This window comes from Corvus hawaiiensis, chromosome 2, assembly GCF_020740725.1.
Source record: "Corvus hawaiiensis isolate bCorHaw1 chromosome 2, bCorHaw1.pri.cur, whole genome shotgun sequence".
NCBI classification, from domain to species: domain Eukaryota; kingdom Metazoa; phylum Chordata; class Aves; order Passeriformes; family Corvidae; genus Corvus; species Corvus hawaiiensis.
Window position 1 is genome coordinate 9857413 of NC_063214.1, and position 22377 is coordinate 9879789.

Genomic DNA, 22377 nt, shown 5'->3' on the forward strand with positions numbered 1-22377 from the left:
AAGTCTGTAGTCTGTATTTAAACGCACAGATTCAGAATAGTTAAACCAACCTGACTTAATCACCCAAAAGTCCGTGGAAGACATATCTGGTAATTCACACTGGTATAAATTTAGATCTCTGTATATATGTATGTAGATATGATCATATATAGCTATACAAACATACATATGTGCACAGAAGTGAAAATAAAGGCTGCTTCTCAACACCTGGCCTCTAGGAGAGGTTGAGTGGTTGATCGTTACCATTTTCATAACACAGAGATTTAAGAAAATGTTACATGATACATATTCACCCTTAGCAGACAATTAAGATATGAACAGCTGTAATTTGTTTTTCCAAACAATATTCACTCATGACATTTGCACCCAAGGCTGAAGGGACCATCCTAACCCACGCTGCTAAAAATGTACAGCGCAACAGTTCTCTCGCTTCCTTTTGCTCTCTCAACCTCACGCTTTGCTATAATGGCTTCTTCTTTAAAAGGGACAGGGCAAAAAGACACTCCCTGGTGACTTTTCAGTGATGAATAAACGAGCTTTGGATGTGCTTGCCTTCTGACCCTACTCGCTTCAAATCCCCAAATGTTCAGCTTGATAGTAAAAGAGATTTCTCAGTGAAGAGATTCTGCACAAGCACCGTATCTTTACCCAGATTTTGTTCGAAATGGAAAGCAGCCTAAACCTGAAGTTCAGGACATTGAGATTCAAGATTTCAGGTACAAGAACCTTTGTGTTCTTCATGCAAGGCGTCCTAAAAGCCACAAGTTCTAACCTGCATCAAAAAAACAACAAAGAAAAAAAAAAAAAAAAAAAGAAAAAAACAAACCTAACAGACTACATAGTAACTATATGTCACATAAATGCTACAGTTATAGAAAAAACTGGTACCAAAATATTCTTACTGATCACATCCTTGTTCTTTTTTGTTTTCTGAGTAAATCCAATGTGGTGAAAATGCAACTTTTTCAAGTACACTTATTAAAATCTAAGTGCTTTAACTTCATTAGGGACCTCAGATTGTAATTTCTTTATAATTAAGACCCTAATAAGTGCTGGTTAACAAACAAGAGTCTCTATTTTTCTAATAAGTTTTATTGTATTGTCAGCACTTTTATTCTACCGTGATCTTTTACTATTCAAGAGCCTGATTCATTACATTGATAGATTTGTTCCTTCAAAATATAAAATAAAGGTGATAGATAAAGGGCACATTTCTAATGAAACTGTGTTTCATTACATGCATAGTTGCAACAAATGAAGCTTCCCTCCCTGGAACTCACCAGAAAGGACTGTTTGAAGTAAAAAGTACTACTCCCTTAACTTTCCCTAAGGACAGAAAACAAGTATTGAATACACTGACACTCAGCAGCTAATATTCCAGTTTAGGGTGTAGCAAGAAATAGAAATAACCAAATAACAGTATGCAGACTGCCTTTACTGGGGTTGGCTCAAGATCATGCATATTACTGGTGAAAAATGGAAGTAAATGATAATGAGTAAGAAATGAGCATTTCCTTACTGTCACGTTTAGATAAAATCAAGCAAAATCATCCACTCTGAAAATGGTGGGAAAGGGAACATGTCAATTTGGGAGATACTATAGGAAAAGAGAAACTTAATTGACACAAACAGGCTCTTTGCTGAGGTTAAACAGGAATTTAAGAGATCCCCAAAGCCACCACATCATATAACAGGGCTCGTTGGAGTAAAATGTTCACTTTTCCTTCTGCAGTTTATGGAAAAATGGAGGCAAATGCAAATCCTAGTGCCTCTGGGAAGAAGATGGTCGAGAAAACTGAGTATTTTTTCTGTGACAGGTTAAGTTACGTGGCGCTTTTTTTATATCACTTGCTATGGTGGATTATCTTTTGCAACTCAGAAGTCCACTAGCGCTCATAAGGCCACTAGTCTTAATCTCTAGTAAGCAAAACTAGGTGTCAAATTTTTGGCGTTTTTTGGTGATAATCATGCCAATGAAACTTACGCTTGAATTCAAGCGTTATAGGAGGACATACAGAAAAACAAGTTTCTGTTTAGATGTCACCTTCCTTGTTTTATTGGTCTAAACATTCACATTTTGTATCACATTGTGAGAATTTTATTAGTGTTCCGTTTTTCTGACTGGAAGTTCATTTTTCAATTGTAACTACCAATATAATTACATCTGCATGCAACTAATTCTAAAATTAAAACACTTTGAACTTGTCACAGATAGAGTACGTCAAAACCAACCAAAAAGAACGAAACAGTTTAAAAAAATGTGGCTTTTTTTTTTTTCTAACCCAATATGTCCATATTAAAGGCAACATAAGGAACGCAGCCTATGATTCTTTCCCTTTCAGCATGTTGAAAATCACAGAAACGAGATCAACCCCTAGATACAGAAGGACCATTAGTATTGGAAGTATCCTGGGGAAGTATGGGCATTGCAGATTCAGTCTTCATCAAAGGTGGTTGCAAATTACTGTAGGTCCAGACTGAGACTCTAAGTCCAACCTTCAAATTTTTTCTGTGTTTGGTAAAATGCATATTACAAGGTCTTGCTATCACCACTGCTAATGGGACATTACAAAAAACAGAGAAGAGTAATTCAAAACATAATCACAGGAAAAACTAAGTCTGAATTGTTGTGAACCTGGAAGTTGGTGATTACCTTCTCCTTAAATAACCAATGTTGTCTTGGTGACCAACATCATTCCTTCCAGCTAAATTACAGATGCATTATGCAACTGAGGAGTCAAGTCCTGTGTCACAAGGGATTTCTCTATAACGTATTTCCATTTGCCTCTTATGCTATTTCATTGTTCTGAAGCAAATATAAGTGGTTTGCCTTCCATTGCATAATTGTTTTAGTGAAATGGCTGCACATGCATCTTAAGGATATAAACTGATAAAGACAAAATTATTATATGGTGAAACAATTTGAAATTTATTTTAGCCTCTTATAACAGAATACAGAACAAAATGATTATATGAACTTTTTGCCTTGAGATTTAAACAACACTTACAATCATTAAGGTTATTTGTTTTCCATTACTTTGAAATTCTAATTCTAATACAGCCTGAATGAGCCTTTATTTTAAAAAGAACTTCACTGACTAACACATTTATTGCTCATTTTAAGAGTCAAAGGACTTGGTATAAACTGAAATAATGTGGAATTTTTCTAGCTTTAATTATAAAAGTAGTAATGATCAATTCATGCTTACAATTGAGATAACACTTGAAATACTTTTATTCAGTAAAGCTATTACAATGAATTCTCAAAAATGTTTCATCCTTAGGAAATATTGATTAATCCATGTATTGAAACAGACAGAAATTTGTCCCTAACAGAACAATTATTCTCAAAGGCTCAAACAGAGCTAACCACAGTAAACTATGTTTTCATATACTCTTATTTTCCTCCAGAGTTTGATAACCTGGTATTTCACATAATTACACTTTATAAAAAGCATTTTGTAATTGTTGTCTGTGTAGAAAATGTCTCTTTCCTCTCATTTAGCACTTCTTGTGTGATTTTGTGTCCTTGAAAACAAGTTTGAGCTATGCAAAAATATGTGGAAGGTTCCAGAAACTTGAAAGTTGTTTGATTAATAACAAAAAAAAGCTTATAATTAGCATGCCTTCCTCAACTGTGAAATTTCTTCTAAAAGCCGATGAGAAGATTATTATCCATTGGTTGATCTTCAAAAAATTAATCCAATTTGGTGGGGTTTTTTTGTTTTGTTCTGTTGGCTCTAATATTTTTAAACATCAAAGCAGTGCAAAAATACAAAGAACCAGATTATGTCATCCTTACTCACTCTGAGTCCCATCAGCTGCACGCAGTCCCAACAGAATTCAATTACGCTACCTGTGAAGTGAGATACTTCTCAGCATGAGAAAGCACTGAAGCCCTACGTGATGATGAAGCAAGGTCACTTCTGTTTCCACCTTCAGTCACTATCCAGGAGCTATTCAAACATTCCTCCTCCACAGCCTCGAATAAGTCTACAGGATAAGGCGCTCTCTCTTTTTTTTTTTTTTTTTTTAAACAAAACAGAATAATATCGTCACTTAGCAAAATTAAAAAAAAAAAATAAAAAAAAAGGACCCATTTCTGCAAATCACAGATTTTTTTTCTTCAAAAGAAAAAGAAAAAAAAAATTTACCCTGCTTCTTGCTGATCCACCCCATAGTGCTCCAGCTCTGTGCCTGGAAGTGGCTGCACAGGAGGGGGTGGGAGGGGAACACTGGCCCAGTTTGAACCATTATTTTTCTGGGGCTTGGCAGTATTTTTGTTTTTCTTCTTTTTCCCTCCTTTGCCACCTGCAAATCCAAAAAGAAAAATAAAATGTTAGAGATATAATGTGGGGAAAAAAAGCCAGCTATTTACATTTCTTTGAAAGAATTCTGATTCCAGATGGCATGCCCCAAAAAAGAAGACATATTTATATCTCAGCAGAATCAGCATCAACGTGCTAATGCTGTCACAAGGTTATAAGTAATAATAGAATGGAATGGGAAAATATTCTGAATATTTGCTGAAAATCACTTCTTTTTAAACCTCTGTACATTTGCACCACAAATTTTGCTCCAAAAGTGCAGAAACAAGGAAAGACAGGTTTTCCTGACTCAGAAATATATTCCTTGATTTATTCATGTGTACTTTGTGACTTCTTGAATTGATTCTTAGATAAAATTATAATAAAACATAGTGAATTATTTTAAATGTTAGAATACAGTGTGATTATAACACAGTTTTGCATAATCACTTTCTGTGGAAAATACAGATTTAAGGACACCATCTAAAAAAATTGTCATTTAGACTCAGTATCTTTTAGCCAGAATAGCATGAGTAACTTGTCAAAACAAAAGAAGCAGGGTTGTGTTGAACTTAGGAATTTCCTAAGTTCTTTTTCTTTAAAAGATCAGGAGGTCATGTGCAATGTTTTAGGACTGTCTGTTTCACAGGATTCAAATATCTTGTGCCACTGTGGAGAAGAGGTTCTATTTCTGATACACAGCTCCAATGGATGAGGTAGAAATGAAGTGAGAATGCATTTTGGTTAAACCCTCTGCTCTTCTCTTACTGTCCTTGTATCCATTTCTCCAGCTGAGACATTTCCACTTGTGGGAGAGTGATCCTACAGAGAAAGCTCTCATCCCACTTGCTCTGCTTCTTTTATTTTGCCATGACTTCTTTTTCTTGTCAGGAATTCATTAAGAAGAAGAATGGGTCAACATTTCAAATCCTTTGACTGCTTAGGGACCCATCTATTTTTTTGAGTTTTGTTGTGCCTTCAAACTCTTTGGCTTGTTGGGTGGAGGATTGGTTTGTCAGATGCCTTTTCAGTGGGGTAGCCAGCTGCTGTCACTCATCCCTGGCCTGCTGCAGAAAGCAGTCTAATCCCTCTCACCCACTGACATCTCTTGCTGATTCATAAGGATCAGCCAAAAAAAAAAACCCTCAGGTAAAAATGAATCAATGAATCAAGAAAACCACAACTGACTTAGGGGGGGTGGCTCGCTGTGCACTGGCAGGCAACACCCTCTTTGCCATGGCTCTAACTTTAGGCATGGAGAAACACAGAAGGAGGTACAATCCTAGCAATAGAGACAAGCCCGTATCATGGGACTTTCTGTCTGTGAGACAGTAGCTTTCTTCTGTTACCTCCAAATGTTAGCTGGATGAAAACAGGAACAAATAGAGAGGGAAGAAAAAGGTGATTCTGTGGCTCAGAAGTAGCCACGACTTCTCTTTTCACCTCCTGTTGTGGTTGCTAGGGACAGGCAACAAGCCCAGCAATGCTTCTAATCGACCTGGCTGGCAGCACATTGCAAGCGAGACTTTGCTTTTCACTACTCAATTCCAGACCAGAGCTCTTCCTCCCTTGTTTTGGAGTATTTATAGTAAGTCCAGCCAAGATCCTCTCATTCACTATGAACGGAGCTGATACTACTTTTATTAGGATGGAAACAGGCTCTTCCTTCCGTTTGTAGTCTGGCAGAGACGACAGTTTTCTTGAAAAGGGAAAGAACATTTCGACCACTGAAAAGAAACTCCAGTGATAGTGGAGATGGAGGAACAAATACTCAAACCTTCTGGAGGGAAAATGAAGCTTTCAAAGCACAGGTAGGGTAAAAGAAGTAGAGTTAGAAATAGGGTCAGTGAACAGTCCAAAGGAAGTGGGTTAATTTTAATTTGTGGGATGTGGGGAAATTTCTGAGAAGTCAGCAGGAGTAGGAGCCAACAACAACTAAGGCAGGAGGGGCTGCTTTAGGAGAAAAGCACGTGCATGTGTGTGTGTGTTGCACGAGGATTTACACTAGGAATACACAGAGAAGGAAAATGCAGAGGACAATTTCAGTTTAGAGATAAGTCGAGGTGGAGAGGAAGATTTTGGACGTGTAGCATCTTGATAATCTTAGGAGACTGATAAAATGTAGGCTGGATTTGTGGAGTGCTAGTATGGGCGTCACTTGGATTTTGGGGGTTTCAAAAAGAGAAATTAGAGATAATGGAGATATTAGAAGGAGTGAAGCAGAGAGACAAAGGACTTGTTTAGGTGAAGAAATGACAGAAGAGGATTCCAAGGTCAGTGCTGGTAGGAAAGCAGCCTACATTTTACAGTCAGGCAGGAGATTTCTGTCCCCATGGGCAGTTACCCCACTGTCAGACTGGTAGGACAGACACCTAAAACAAAAAGCCTGATTTGTGTTTGAAAACTGATGCACGGAAGCCTTGTTTCCCCATAGCAACAATGCTTGATGCTTCAATGTCTCCTCACACTGAAATTCAATTATATTGTTTAAATCTCTAGGCAAATCAGATCCTTGAGAAAGAATTTGCCAGTTGGGCTGCTGATCCTAGTACAGACATAATCTGTGCAAAGTGAAGCTACAAAATTTCCCTGCCTCAAAAAAGCAAGTTGAAGTTTTAGCTATTTTCCATTCCACAGTAGGAAAGGAATTCTCTTGGTATTCATGTAAGTGAGAAGAAACTTAGTCAGAATAATGAGTAGTACTTAAAGTACTAACCAAGGAAGTGAGAGGAACAAATCCCTGCTCACCCTGATGGGGACTACGTAATCAAAGCTGGTCTCTGACTCCAGTGATGCTCTAATTATCAGACAATTTGAAGTTCTCCCCCTCAGTTTCTTGTGTATTACAGACATAATTATTCTGTATCAAAGGCATAATTAGTGAGCAAGGGAGAGCAAAATACTGACTCTGCAGTCCAATAATCTGACACTCATCTGAGCATTGGGGCATCCAGTTGTGAGCTGCCTTGGTCACAACAAGAGTGCCCTGGCCATAGAAAAACTGACAAACCCAAAATTTCCTCATGTCATCAGAAAATTTACTTCAGACTGAGAAACACTACACAAAATATGTTGCACTTGAAATATTTGATTGAAGTCCAGCGTTCGATCAATGCGCATTTTCCAGTGACACCTGCTATTTTCTGAGAAAATTCTTAGGCAGTTGTAGCCGTCAATGTCCCTAAAGCGTGATACTGCTCTCTGATATCTGACATACCTCAGCACGTCAATTTATGCATTTTAATGAAGCCTGGGGAGCAAGCTGATTTCCTCAGCTACTTGTGAAAATATCTCACATGCAAGGAACACAAACCTTTTTTGAAGTGTTGCATGAACTCAGCTCCCAGACACCTCTCCGACAATGCCATAAGCCTGTTTTTTGGTCTCACTCAAATCAGCTAATGCTCCCCCTTGAGAACACAAGACTTGCAAACACATTTGGCTATTTGAATGATGGGCCAATGATTAGAGGCTTCTTATCTCAAGATTCAATTTGAATAGTCATTTAAATTGACATAAAGAAGACATTGCTAGGTTTGGTCTGTTACTGTGATGACTGCTCCAGCTTAAAGAGGAAATTCAAAAGGCTGTGGATATAGTTTGAATATCAAAATTAAGTCCCTTCAGCTCTTTCATATTTCAGCTAGGTGAAATCACAGATTTTAATTTTAACTGCTGCCTTTTCAGTTTTTCTCTTAACCAAAAAAAAAAAAAAAAAAGACAGCTATACATAACATAAGCAACAAGTAAGCAAAATTAAAGAAATCAAGAGAAAAGGTGTGTTCAAATATAATACACAACCACATGTACTATGATCATTTTCATCTGATGAAAATGCATCATGTTTCCAATAGAACATGCAGCACACACATAAATACATCCTGCTTGTATGCAGACTTGGAACAATTTGTTGAAACCCCAGTGAACTTTCAGGGCCCTACAATTATTTCCAAGCTGCTTCACTGAAGAACAGCATATAGAAACAGCTCGTGAGAGTGGGAGATCTGTTAACAACTCAATAAAAATATTAATCTCCTCATGAAGTTCAGCGTGGGAAGACCTATAAACTGAGGATGGATGAAGAAATACGTTTGCTCCATAGACTGTGTCAGGGAAAGGATGTGACAAGGAGAGGCTGGCAGTTGTGCCGACAAGCACCACATGGTAACTCTCCAGTTATCCCCAAGAAGGTTCTGCAAAAGGTTTTCAGCTTCAGTAGAGTCCCATGTGACATTGTTTGCTGATGGGCAGGAAGTCTCATGATTATCCTCAACTGGTGCCTGGGAGGTCTTCTGCCTCCCTGGCGAGCCGCTCGCCAACACCCCTCCGTCCCTCACTCCCCTACGCACGGCGATGGAACCAACCTGAGAGGCTGCCACTCCTTTCGGAGCTGTTGTGGGAGCTGGTGGTGCTGAAATCCTGTGACTGGTTGTGTGGCAATCTATTAGCCAGTCCCTCAGCCACCCGGTAGTCAGGGATGTAAAGCAAGGCTAAGGGTTAAACGGCAGAGGTCACAGTGGCATCGTGGGATTAGTCGACAGCACAAGCACACGTGACACATGCAGTTAGCAAGTCAAGGGCAGATGGCGTGGGGTGGCAGGTTTTAACTTGGTTATTTTTAAAGGTACACCTACCCTAGCCTAAAGGCAGATGGCTTGGTGACTAGCACAGGACAAAGAGCATTAAAAGCACAGTGCAATGTATTTTGTGATCAGGTGAGGTTCAGCACGCATGCAAGGTGTGCAAGCACTAGTTCAGGTCAATATGAACAGCGTCTCACAGAGCTAAAAATAATTTTCTAATTCATGCACAGATGATACACTACATAAAGCCAAGGGCTCTGGAAAATAAAAGCTGTAATTACCATTGTTGCCTTTGCCTTGGTCTGGGAGAGAGTAACCAAATCCCACGAGGTCATTTTTTTGCTGAATTGAGCTTTTCCACTGCGGATCTGGTAAATCGACAGCCAGCTCGTGGATGCTGTTGGAATGCAGGATCTGGGTGGTGGCATACGGCGTAGCCTGAGTTATTTGACTGGAGCTGTTGTAACTGGTTTTGGTGGTGAAGTCGATGCTGCTGTAAATGGCTCCATCGGAAAGCATGGTAGCAGTTTTGTCCCCTTGCCCTGGCACTGGTGGCAGCACATCTGTGGTGAACACAGGGGAATGAAACAAATCGTTGATGCACAGGAAGCCTGAAAGTAGCAAGGTTTAAGCTGAGAAATAAACGTGTCATTTTGCACGTTTGCATTTCAGCCGAGACAGGTCCATGAGCCAACGAAGGGGAGATGATGTACAACCATCGCCAAGCTATCAGCAGCTGTGACAGGCCTACCACTTGTCCTTCACGTCTCACTGCCTAAAACCATCTTTTTTTTCCCCCCATACCTTCAGCTGTGAAAGTGAAGTTTGGAATATTTCTCTACTGAAGAATGTTTTCAATTGTTCACTCTATGTCAGAACCAATGAAACTGTCTGGGCTTCAGGGAAATGATGAAAGGAGAGAATTTACAAATCACAGAGGGAACTTGCCCAGCAAATACGTAGAAGAACTCCCAAAGCAATTTTTTAAGGGCATCACCTTGATTTCCTTGAAGTTTTTTGCATTAGTTTATCTAATTTTCCCTTTGACACTAGCCAGTACATTTCTTCTTTTCCACAAAAGAAAAACCTGGCAAAAACAAGTTGTTCCTGATATGTGAAAGAAATTCTGTTATTCTGAATGGATTTAGGTGATCAGTCCCTCAAAATGGCAAAGCAATGTTGATAATGAAGAACAACTTGTTCAAAAACTCCAGTACATCTACCTGAAAACCATTACAGCATATTAACTAAATATCTGCTGAATTTTCACCATATTTTGAATCCTATCCCACACTGCAATTTTTATCTTTAATCAGTTAGATTGGCAGTCTCTCTCCTTACTAAAGTGACCTTTTCTAGTGGAATACTACATCTAGAAACTGAGACTAGTGAAGTGTGAAGAACCTAATGATGACTGGCATGATGTCCCAAGGAGAACCACAGCTCAGCAGATAACCCTCCTTCCTGCTCTCTCAGAGGGCAATATATCAAATGGTACTATCTTCACAATTTATTTAGACTCTGAAAAGTTGAATCAACTCCAGAATGTGCTTCTTAAAAAATTGCTTCATTTACATGCCATTTTCTTTCTACAGCCAGATGGCAGATACGGGTTCCAACTGTTAGATCATACTTGAGATAATGCGTACTCCTACAATGAGGATGTTCAGATCCCCTTCTAGGGATCACAGACATTTTTATGTACCTTAAGCCCCAGAGAGAAAAGATGATTCTCGCACCTAGTCAAGGGTTTAAGCTCAGTTCCAGACTCAGATGTGGGTTTTGTGCAACCTCAGTGAATACAGTTGTTCTCTCACTGTCTCAAAGCCTTATCCAGCAATGAGATTGACACCATGGATTCCTCACACTATCTGATTTTTTGTTTGTTTTCCTTGGTTTGTTTGGGGTTTAGGTTTTTTTTGGTTCCTGGGACGAACATTTAGATCACAGAACTATTTTCTTTTGCATTCAAGTGTGTAACTGAACATTTCGACATGGACCCTAATAATATCTTCAGTCTCAGGGCAGCAACATAATATTAACAATAAATATGTCATTAGCAAATGCTCAGCAGAGACACTGCAGAAAGAGAGATTAAATTTGGGTCTATCGGCATGATCTGGTTTTGCACAAAGCAGGGAAATGGGCACAATCAAGCATTTGAAAGATCTTAATTGTATTAACTTATATCTGCAGATAAATTGGAAGTGCAAAAAACCTACAGTTAATGCAAACTACAGCCCGTATTTCAAAATCAGGTTGTTACTGTTACTATCTATCTGCACACATGCAGTGTGCTTTCCAGGGGCAGTACACAAACAAAAATGCATCTATGTGCAAAAGAGATGTGAGAGACAAGTGCAGTCCTATCTTTCTTGCATTTCATCCACAATATCAACATTTCTCCTTTCCACAATCGGTTTCGTCAGAGTATAATGGCTTGAAGTTTAGTAAATAAATTCTGTTGTTGATGTATAAAGTGAAGTAAATCCAGCTCAACCTGTCTGTGTTGGATTTGAAGACTCAAGGAAGTAAAAACTAGCGAAATGCTCATCTCTGAATTACTCAGACATACATCTGTCTTTTAGAGCATATTTCTGGCAACTGAAGAGGTATCATCTCTACACAGCCATTTTAAAACGGAGAACTATTCATGTGCACATACTTGAAAGGGAAGTTGCATAGCTTCCCACCAGCCAAGGACTTTCAGTCATTCTTACTGATAAGCTGAGGTTCTCCAGACATTCTGGGAATTTTCAGTACAAGCACGGATTACTTTTTTGACCCCAGTGAGATGTACACATTAAGCACTCAAAGAGCCATTAAGTAGAGATTTTACAAAGTGCCACAGTCAAACAGTAGAAGTCAAGTGTGATTTTCCCAGCAAGTTGTCATAGCAAAAACACCACACTGTACATTTCAGACCAAAGATGAAGACACACTTCCCAATGGAGACTTTCCCCCAAACCCTCCAAAATCCAACTTTTGTTTGTAACTCTTGAGATAAATTAAATATCTCAAATTTTTGTGCAGGGAAGCTCCTTCTTGCTGCCTTGGAGATGCAATACCATTTTGTGGCCTTACATGACTCCAAACCTAACCTGTGCTTCCCACTTATAGCCTTGCTCTCAAATGCCTATCTAGGACAGTGGATCTCACTCTTAAGGGAAATGTTAGGACTGCCTGCCTCAGTTTCTGAGTTTCCAGGGTGACTGATTGTCACCCTACTCTTTTTAAAATTCTTACAGAACGTTTATATTATCACAGACCTTTTAACCAGTAAAAGAGGCCCAAATTCTATCTATATAGTTAATATTCCATCTCTACATGTTAAAATATTTCTAATTCATCTTTAATGTGGAAACATCTAATCTCAGCTGCTGAAACTGATAGGGATAAGTGATCCCAAGCCAGCCAGGATAAAAGTTTTAGCTCAACTGTAAAGATCATGGGTGGAATTAAGCTGCTGAATTTCAAAACATAACTGTTGTTATCTCTTGCATGAATTTGGACCTATGCCTCATCCACACTGAGGCCAAAAATTTTAAAAAATGCTTCCAATTCCAGTCATATAGAGCCAAATGCTAAAAGAAAATGGTAATTTTTCTGTATTATGTGAGCTTAAGAAAAGATGGAAAAGTACTGAAGGGTTTTATTTTCAAGATATTCACAACAAAGAAGCTGGCAGAAATTCAGTTGCCTTGTAAATATTATCAAAATTTTTGCTTACTTTTAAATATTTTTGACAAGAACTTTGTAACATTTTAATACAGAATATAAATCTAGTGTATTTTGTTGTAATTTTAAGTCACAGTAGTCAAACCACAGGCAAGAGGTTTTGCCTGGGAATGAATAACCAATATGAGGGACAGTCTTCAGAAGCAGATTCTGGTCCAAAGCTGAATTCTTTTCACATTTATCAGTTTGATGGTTTTATAGATTTTTTTCTTGAATTTTAATGCGATTTTGATGTATAGTGTTGTCTTGATTTTTGTTTATCTATTTATGTCTTAAAAATATTTATATACTCATTTACATTAGGAAGTCTTCTCCTGGACACCAGTATGCAGAATTAGCTGTGTTTTCACAGAAACCAAGGAAGTAACAGAGAGATGTGAATTTTACTATGACTTTTAAAAATCCCAATTCTACATCTTAAAATTCCCATTTGAGTTAAATGTTTGAAAGGAAATAATGCCTCTAAAGATTCATCATTGTAACAATACATCTTTACCTCATTCCCCCAAAGGTGCTTTCTCAAGTCAAAATGGCAACAAACCCCTAAAAGATCTAAACAGTTCCCTTTTATGTATCCTTTCTTCTAATGAAAAAGAAATTTGCTTAAGACCTTTGAGGTTTTCTTCACAGATTATGGTTGAGACCGAGAGCAGGCCCTCAGCAGGAAGAGGACAGGGAAGGTGACAGCAACAAAGTTCTCATGTCCTTCTGTTGAAGCAACATCCTTCCTGCATCCCCTGTGTTCTCCTCCGCTCTTAGGGACGTACTCCATCCCTGACTACACTGCCCTGCACAGCACATTGCTCATCTCCACATGAAAGGGAATGAGGTTGAGACACAAATACATTTCTCTTGACATCGTAAGCAGACCCTGCCTCACCACTGCAGGGCAAATGACAAACTAGACCTACATTTTAAAGAAGTAAGAAGAGATAAAGCAAAAGGAACATCTTAAAATCAATTTTCAATCAAATCTAGAAAGAAACACATAGAAAGAACTATAATGATAAAAATATTATACAGTATTCATCATAGATGTTAATTAATGGAAGCCTATTTTATAATATTGGGTGACTTAATTAAAGGAAACCTACCTCCACGACCAAAATTCCCAAGGTCATTGGGTCCACTAGTGCTGTTATTTACTGGCAGACTTGTGGCAGGCCAAGAGTCTGCAAGCCAAGGATAACTGGGGTCACTGGCATTCAACAGACCTGGTCGACTGAAGCAGAATAAGAAAAAGAGATATACACACAAATATATACATGTATATATCTAAAATTACAATATCTGTGAGACAAGTAGTGAAGGAAGAGGGTATATTACTGTTCTTCTAACACCACAGGTAACTAACAGTTTAGGAGACTTTAATTTATTTCAAATTACAATTGTATAGCCTTTGATGATTTAAAGACCTTGAGCAGTTAATTAAGGTTATATACAAATCAACTTTGTCAGTAGAAGTGGGACTAGGCATCCATCGTGACTCTGCCAGAATCCAAATGAACTCCGTTGTCTGTGTGAAACAGGAGTTAGGCAGCACCATTACGGGATCCTATGCCAGGGCTGAATGATAAATTACCACCTCAAGGGAGCCATCACTCAAACTGATTGCTCCATATCAGCCATTTCCAGGACTTTGGGCCACTATTTCTTCCTTCCCTTGCATCCCAAATGCATGCCTGTCATCTACAGGCTGGTAACTCTTTCTTTGAGCACTCTTGGATGGTTTAGAGGCAAACAAGTTTGAGAAGGATTAATGGGAAGTCCACAGCTATCTCTATGTGCCACTACTGCATGGCTTTTATATCCCTGTATTTCCCAGCTTTGAGAGCAGCCTTAAACAGGGAGCATGGTGAAAGAGAAGGCACACTCAGGCCATAAGGCACCGTGTCTCTCTCACCCCAGGATAAACAGAAATTTAGCAAGGCAGGTGGATTGTTTGTATTTGTATTTAGCAGGGAAAACAAATCATTTGCTGCAGACCCCCTCTTCTCCCAAATGAAAACAAAAAGGCGTCCACAGTTCTGCAGTTTTCCTAGGTTATTAAAGCACTCCTGAAGTTGGAGCAACATCTCCGATCATTGAACATTATAGACCCCTGCCTGGAACAATCCCTAAGAGAAACATCGGTTTCTATGGAAACGGCAATAAGACGACCCAGCCGCATTCTTGCCACATCTACTCGCTCTCATTAGGCCTAATCTCTTTTTGCTAAAATATTGATTAAACAGGAGATTGGAAGTTATTACCAGGGCCTAATTACAATCTCCATATTGGCAAAGGGAAAATAGATGAGGATATATGGGCCCGTTATCAGCTTTTATCAATTTCAATTGAGTAGCCAAAGTTGTGGAATCCAGTCCTATCAATCTACAGCCTATTCATCATCCATGAATCATTTATTTCGTGATCGATTAAGTGTAATTGTTCACTCACAGCAATTTAGGGGGAGCCAATAAGGAGTCTTAAACAACAGCAACTTCATTTGCTAACGTCTAATTAATGCAATAAACATCCCAGTAACAAATGAACACATTCTTTGTGATATTTACTACTCATTTCTTCCAGGACATCTGGGAGATATGAAACATCTGGGCTTGCTTCTTCCAAAGTGCACAACAGATAGGTCATTAAACCTTGTGGTAAGGTAGTTAACTCCTCCTAGCACTATCAGTCTTCCCAATGATGGGATATGACCCAAGTGCATCACCTATAGCATTTTTCAGATCCCTTATTTTAAAAATAAACACAGGGGAAAGACCTTTACACAAAGAAACATACCTTCCATTGCTCATTAGTCCTCCATCTCCTCTTTGGAAAGTGACTGTGTTTTGGTTGGAAAAAACAAAACAAACGAACATACACACACACACGCACACACATATAAGACAGGGAAAAATCAATTAGTAATAATTAAAAGTAACAATTCAAACTGCTCAGTGTCCGAGGTCAGGGGTCTCTTGGCATCATCCCATAACTAAGTACAGAAATGATAAGAAGAGGCTCAAGCGCATCAGGGCTACAGTTCACTTAGGATTTCACTGCACATTACTGATTGACACCACCTTGCTCTGTACCTTGCAAGGCAAAGCAGCCACCTGGGCAAAAGGCCTGAATTCACCACAGGCCCCTTCATATGACTTTGTGTTGCAAGTCTGAGCCATGTGATGAAATTGTTTTCTTGGCATGCTTCTGCTTCAGTACATAATGACATTGCAGCAGTGAGTTAATAACATCATGTCGTAATGCAGTAATATAATGTCACCACACAAATATGCCATTTCCCAGGACAAACACAAAGAGGTGGCAGCTCTATTACAGCTGAAGAGATGGAAAAAAGCATCCAGCAGCACCTTTTCCATTAGAAGTACAGTTTAAGAACTAGCACCCACACATAAATGCATACATGCCAGTGTGTCTGGGAAGAAAAAGTGTTTCCAGTCTTCCATCCATGGGGGATGCCAAGGACATAATCAGAGGGAGATAGTTGTTTTTATGTCTCCATTCACAGCTGTTTGACAAAACCAGCCTCTCCCTTATCTACCTTACTAACAGGATTACATTTCAGGGCAATATGGGTAAACCCACATTACTGGTGAGATGTTAATTGACAACATTTGTTGGTCCTTTTTGAAACACTGAAAAAATATTTTGAATCAAGGCCAACAGACTACTCTGGTTCTCAGTGGCAATATCCCATTATTTATTGTCAGGCATAGATAAGGCAGATTATTAAATTATACCAATGTCCTGGACACCTGCCTCCTTACAGGCCGCTGACTGGATGAGGGCTTGAATTTTAGTGAGGAATGGAAGAGTTTGTAAATTTAAGATAGCTTAATTTAAGATAGACCTTCATTTGGAAATACTATTTACCTTTGTAAGACAGGTGTTCCCATCATTAAAATATAACTCCCACAGTATTTGCAATAGTTTCCAAGTGTTAGCCCAAATTACACTAACTCAGGATTAGGCTTCCTATTATACACTATTCTAATCAGACAAAGTTACTGCACGCAATAGGAATTCTGCGTTCATTAAAAAAATAAGCGATGACATAAAGCCACTGGGAAAACCCTTCTGATACCTTATAGAATCCTGGTTACTTTATTAACTCCTAGGATAATTTCACAGTGTACACTCAGCAAAGGGGACAAAACTGGCCCCTCTGGAAGCTCTGCTGGAAGAATAGCAGGGTGATTAATTATCCTTCACTGCACAGCAGACTAATACCAATATCAGAAAATCACTGCAGTCATATGTCACATCAAAATGGTTAATAGCTGAATTTTGAAAGGGTGTAATCAAACCAATTAATGAAAAGAAAATCAAAATGCAAGTATGGAAAGTACTAAATAAAGGTCTGCTTTGAAAAACAAGACATGGTAAAACATTGTGGGTAATTAATTTTAGAGGCAATGCTACTTTCATTCACGTGGTACCTAACAGGCTGTCAAATGACTGTACCACTCATTGCTTAAAAGTGAATAATCTGAAGTGCTGTGCATATCATATGTGAATATGCGAAGATGCAGATACTGCCTGGCTTTGTTTCCAAGTATCTTGGTCAAAAGTACATTAGATGCTGTTTCCTTTCTCCTCCTCTCCTCCAAATTTAATACTTGATTTCTCCAACTTCCTGCATTTGTCAAAGTGACAAGAAATAAGGAAAATGAGAAAAAAAGGCTTGTTCAGTAACAACCTTTATAAATAAAGTTTACAGATCTAAGGGAACTGCAGCAAAACATATTTTCTGAAAACTGCTTGGATTAATGCTCTTGTTTAGACTGTCATACACGAGAAATTATTTTGAAGTAATTTGTTGCCACTCGTATAGCACATACAGGTGTGTGAGATTCTAAAAGTGCACGTCCTATGGAGGGAAAAAACCCCAACAATATATGCGGTCTACAAAATATTTCTATCCCTGTGTACCTTTATAAAACAAAGCTAATACAGAGGAGCTGGCTGGATTTCAGCAGTATTTGCCTGACACATTTTATTTTCTGTGTAGGCAGGTATGGAAAAACTCCCAGGCATGCTGTGAGAAAAGTATCAAGAAGACATGATATAGAGACCTCTTTGCTAGAGCCATAATTGCTGCAGATTTGCTGTGGCATAGGAGATTGCTGAGGAAAAAACAAGAATCACAGAATTTGCTCCTTTTTCTTCCATGTGTCCTGATGGTAGGAACTGTTGCCTTTTTTGTTTCTTTATTAATTTCCTGTGTTAAATAATCTTACGCCCTCCCAATATAAGCATCATCTTTAGAAGAAAGGTTGAGTTTGCAGTGACATTGTTTTTCCTAGGGAAGACTGAGTCTGGTTTATGTGATGTGCATGGAGCTAGGAAGGAAAACAGGTTTTTTCATTTACCCTTCACCCTGTATACCAATGTACACATGGTTATAATCTCAATGAGAAAATAAACAAGAAAGCATTTTACTTATTTAATTCTTGGTGTAAAAGGCTTTGGAATACCAACTAAAATTGATAAAATTCCTCTAGAAGTGTGGCCATGTCACCAGGATGCTACAAAACCCCCCCATATTCCTGATGCCACCCATAAATGGGTTACCTGAGGTTGGATAGAGAAGGTGCCTTTCTTTTAGCATCAATGTTGTGAAAGGCAAGACAGCTAACAACGGAAGATATGGTCAGGCTGCCAACACAAGCACTATGTTTATCATTCCTGCCATACATTTTGTCAGCATTTTTGCCTGCAGTTTGATTTCTGCAATTACAAAACAAGTCTAAACACCTGAATAGGAGCATACTTAATGCAATGCAGGCTTGTAGATGTCACTGTAAAAATAAAACACACAGACAGCTGGCTTTATTCATCCTGTCTCCACTTCAAAAAGCAGCAGAGCAATTTCAAGGGGCAATGTAAGAGGAGGAAGGGAAGGATGCCCCTATCACTGACCCACCCATCTCCCTTGCTTTTTATCACCAAGGAAGCAAAAAAGCTCTTTCAGCAGTCTTTGCATCTGATACATGTTCTTAGAAAGGCTGAAGACCTGCAGGGATGAGATTGGTTTTCAAAAGAAGATGAAAAAGTAACCTCTGCATAGAGAGGTTTTGAAGGAATCCCCACTAGCTTATACTTCAAGGACTGCAAAAATGCAGAAATATAATTCAAAGTGCATTTTAACTGCATAAATATTTCAGGAAATTATATTGTATATATATGTATGAAAAACAGCATATGTTAAGGAGCTTTTCACATGCTTTTTATTAAATATATAAGGAGGTACCAAAACCATTTACTAATATTATCTGACAAGGTTAAACTTAATCTTCATGCCTGCTAGAACTGGAAAAATATGAATGTATAGTAAGTCGACATTCTGAGGCAAGGAAGCTTTAGAAAGCTTTAGAAAGCTTTCTGTACGCCTATCTCTAGTAGGCCACATTTTCCTAGTGCAAATGAAAACTTTAATGTTGCCAGCCAAGTCTCATTCCTTTTACTGATAAGCTGTTCCTCAAATATGAATGTAGATTAATCCTCTTTAAATAAGCATTAACTCAGAGCAGATAATCAGCACATAAAAATTCCATCAAATCTTCTGTCTACCTTTGGATGATTCTGTCATATAGTTTATCCTCATTTAACAGTTTCGGGAGATGCACATAAAATGTGTAGTGTTCCATGATTCTCTATCTATTTTTAATTTGTTTTCTATTTACTGAGTTTCATAAAATCTTTAATCCCAAGGAGCACTAGTCACCAAATAAGCTTACCTACTCATAAGTTAAAATACATATTTACTTTTTTTGCATGACTGATGGCCTAGACACTTGAAAACACCTGAATATTCTGATGAGTGGGTACTGGCACAACAAGCTTGAGGGCAGAGGAAAGATAAGCAGATAAATGAAATTTCTTTTTTTTTTTTCCTACAAATGGATTCCATCCCTTTTCACAGAAACTTGAAAAAAGAATTGCAACCTCCAATATAAAATACACAAATTATGTTCTGTTGCTGTAATACAATATTGAAATAATCCATCTGTTATACAAGAAGTGGTCAGATATGTCTTTTGTGCCATGTGTCTTTGTATCACATAGAAGCCCACCTTGCATGTTTATTTCCAGGCAAACGGAGTAAAGGGTAACCATAAAAATACAACAAACAAACAAAAAAATCCCAGTGCAGCAGTACTTTAGCTTTCACACAAACTCACAAAAATAAGACCAATCCATCCTTTATATTACAGGAGAGATGGCTGAAAAGGGGCAACAGTTGTGTTTAGTGTCTCTGTGCCAAATTTGGTTTTGCTGAGAGTATGTCACAGTCACAAAAATGCGTGGTCCTTGTACAGCTGCAGATGATGACACTACCGCTTACCAACAGTAACCTAACAAACGTATTAGCTGAATTTTATGTTTTGTAGCACTGATATTACTGAGAACCAAGGCCTGGCGAGTCATGGTGGAAAGGGAAGTGGAAGAACAGTGATCTACAGAATTGTGGCTCAATAACTACTGGAGTCAGTTCAACTGAAAATAACAAAAGAGATTTGGCTATGATTATCAATGTCACTTTATTTGTGACCCCCTCAGCCATTGATCAGTGCTTATGAAAATGTTCACAAAGACAGAAAGCTAAAAGTATTTAACTCAATCAGTTATTCTTCCCTGACACAAATCGTTATGAACTGCCTGACATTTGCTGTTTGCTCTTCTCTCACATGTTAACAGTGGTTTAGTCACAAAGCAGAACTTGTACATCTTAGGAGCCTATTAATGGAATACAAACAACAAATGGTCCTAGTGAATGACCCATAATCTGAAAATGACCTGAAAGAACATTTTTAGCAAGTAATTATAAAACTGCAAGATTTGGACTTTTAAATGACTATTTTTAGTGTTCTAAATTCTACTCATAGGCAAATACAGATGAAGAAAAATAAAACAAAAAATATTCACATCAGAAATAACAGGATTTTTTTCTGTGTGTGAAATAAAGTAAGTATATGACTGTTCCACTAATAGATTTGATTCTCTACCACACAGTTAAATCTGTACATTCTGCAACAGTCTGGAGGAAGAATTTAAAGCAGATGTCTGAACAAAAAGTGTGTGTCTTCTAAAACCTGAGTCTATTAGGATAAATTCATCTCTAGTAAAAATTCATTGACAGCTGTCTCTGAGGAGATTCTGAAAGCTACATACCACTGTCTAAATAATTGCATCTAAACCCAAAGTGTTTCTGAATCATAACTTTGAGGGAACAACATACAGTTGTGAGTGTCAAACCTCCACAAGCATAGGTATGTCTTTCTAAATGATATTATCAAGTGAAAATTCAAATATTAGAGAATTAACAAAGTTTCCTATGGAACTCTGGGTCTAAAGATAAGAAACATGCACTCTGTTCTGTCATAAGGAAAACCTTTTTTTAAATTAAAAAATGTTTTTTGGACTCGACTACTGGACGACTTAGGTTCTCAATTCCTCCAAAGGTTATTATAAGCCAGGAAACAGAATAGTTCTACAAAGTCCACAAGGTGTCAAAACTGCTTCTAAAAAAGAATGTTTCTGACAGTACCTCCGATATATCCCAGTTGCCCAGCACATGTGGATCAACAGCACTAAATCATGCTCAGACCCTGTGGCTCCAGCCCAACCCCGTGTCATGCCAGTGCGTGCTACAAACACAACGGTGAAAATGCACCACAGTTCAAGACAGCTGACAGTCATAGGCACCAAATGCAAAGATGTATCGTTTAATTTTGGAAAAAATCCTATGTTGTGTCTCAAAGAAAAGGCAGTTGAGTGTTTAGGGTGGGATGTGTTGTGCCATAGCTTACAGTAACCTGACCAAATCTGCCTGGAAGGTAGGGGAGCAATCCTGAGCCCCCAGAGCTTTTCCACAAGGACATTTCTCCCTCAGAATGTCTTGGGCTCCTGGGGCACACACCACCACCTTTGGTCATCTGCTCTTTCCTGCTAAGCTGAAGACCTGCTGTGGCTGAAGACAAGCAAGAGTCAGAGAGCAGCTACTGAGCATGAGGAGACAGCTCTGGTAAAGGCAACTGGGGGGCCAAACGATACCCCAAAAACTTGACAGGCTTCTGCTGGAAAATGCCAAGATTTATCAGCCTTTTACACTGTAACACTGAGGTACAATTAGTTTTGAGTTTCTAAATCTCGAGCTTAAGTATGAGAGCAGAAGCTAATTGTTTGTATTAATTATTACTATTAGTTGTATACTTTATTTTTCCTGGCTATCCATATATTGAATAAGCTGTTTGCAACCTGCTGTTTCAGCCACACTTCGTTTATGCTTCACATCTCTTTAATCATGCTTATGATAAAAATCTACCATATGCTATCTTTGTTAGAGATAAGAAAAACAGGGTACCAGCTCTGAGCTGGGTAGTAAGAAAAAACCCCAAATGTTTCAATTTCAAAAACCCTGTAAAGGCAATGAATGCATCAGTTAGTGACTAGATTGCTTGAAGGTCTGAACACCTCACAGTAAGGCAAACATCTACTAAACTAAGAGCTAAAGTAGAAGAAAGTTCCATTTCTCCTTTTGGATCTGCTAAACTGAGCAGTTTTAAAATCAAAATTCAGTTATATATGAATAATGCTTGTTTATGCTAAGTTGGTTCAAGCATCTGGTTCAAGCATCAATACTTTCAAAACTGTATTTCAGAGAGTTAGATAAGTACGTATGCAGAATTATAGTGACAGAGACATTAATGGTGATAGATTTTACTTTTCCCTGGAATCAG

At 38.3% G+C, this 22377-nt stretch overlaps 1 protein-coding gene across 12 annotated transcripts in view; it reads right to left on the reverse strand.

The window, feature by feature from the left end:
- The window catches only part of ROBO2 (roundabout guidance receptor 2), a 1061828-nt gene that overhangs the window by 36330 nt on the left and 1003121 nt on the right, over positions 1-22377 (reverse strand). For 8 of the 12 annotated variants that reach the window (XM_048289014.1, XM_048289061.1, XM_048289006.1 and 5 more), the window contains 5 exons: positions 15413-15455; positions 13723-13850; positions 9172-9453; positions 8672-8797; positions 4155-4311 (listed from right to left, as the gene is read on the reverse strand). In XM_048289014.1, coding sequence (XP_048144971.1) covers positions 4155-4311; positions 8672-8797; positions 9172-9453; positions 13723-13850; positions 15413-15455 — 736 coding nt within the window. The remainder of the gene's footprint in view (positions 1-4154; positions 4312-8671; positions 8798-9171; positions 9454-13722; positions 13851-15412; positions 15456-22377) is intronic. The other 4 variants (XM_048289042.1, XM_048289083.1, XM_048289068.1 and 1 more) reach the window with 1 other exon arrangement.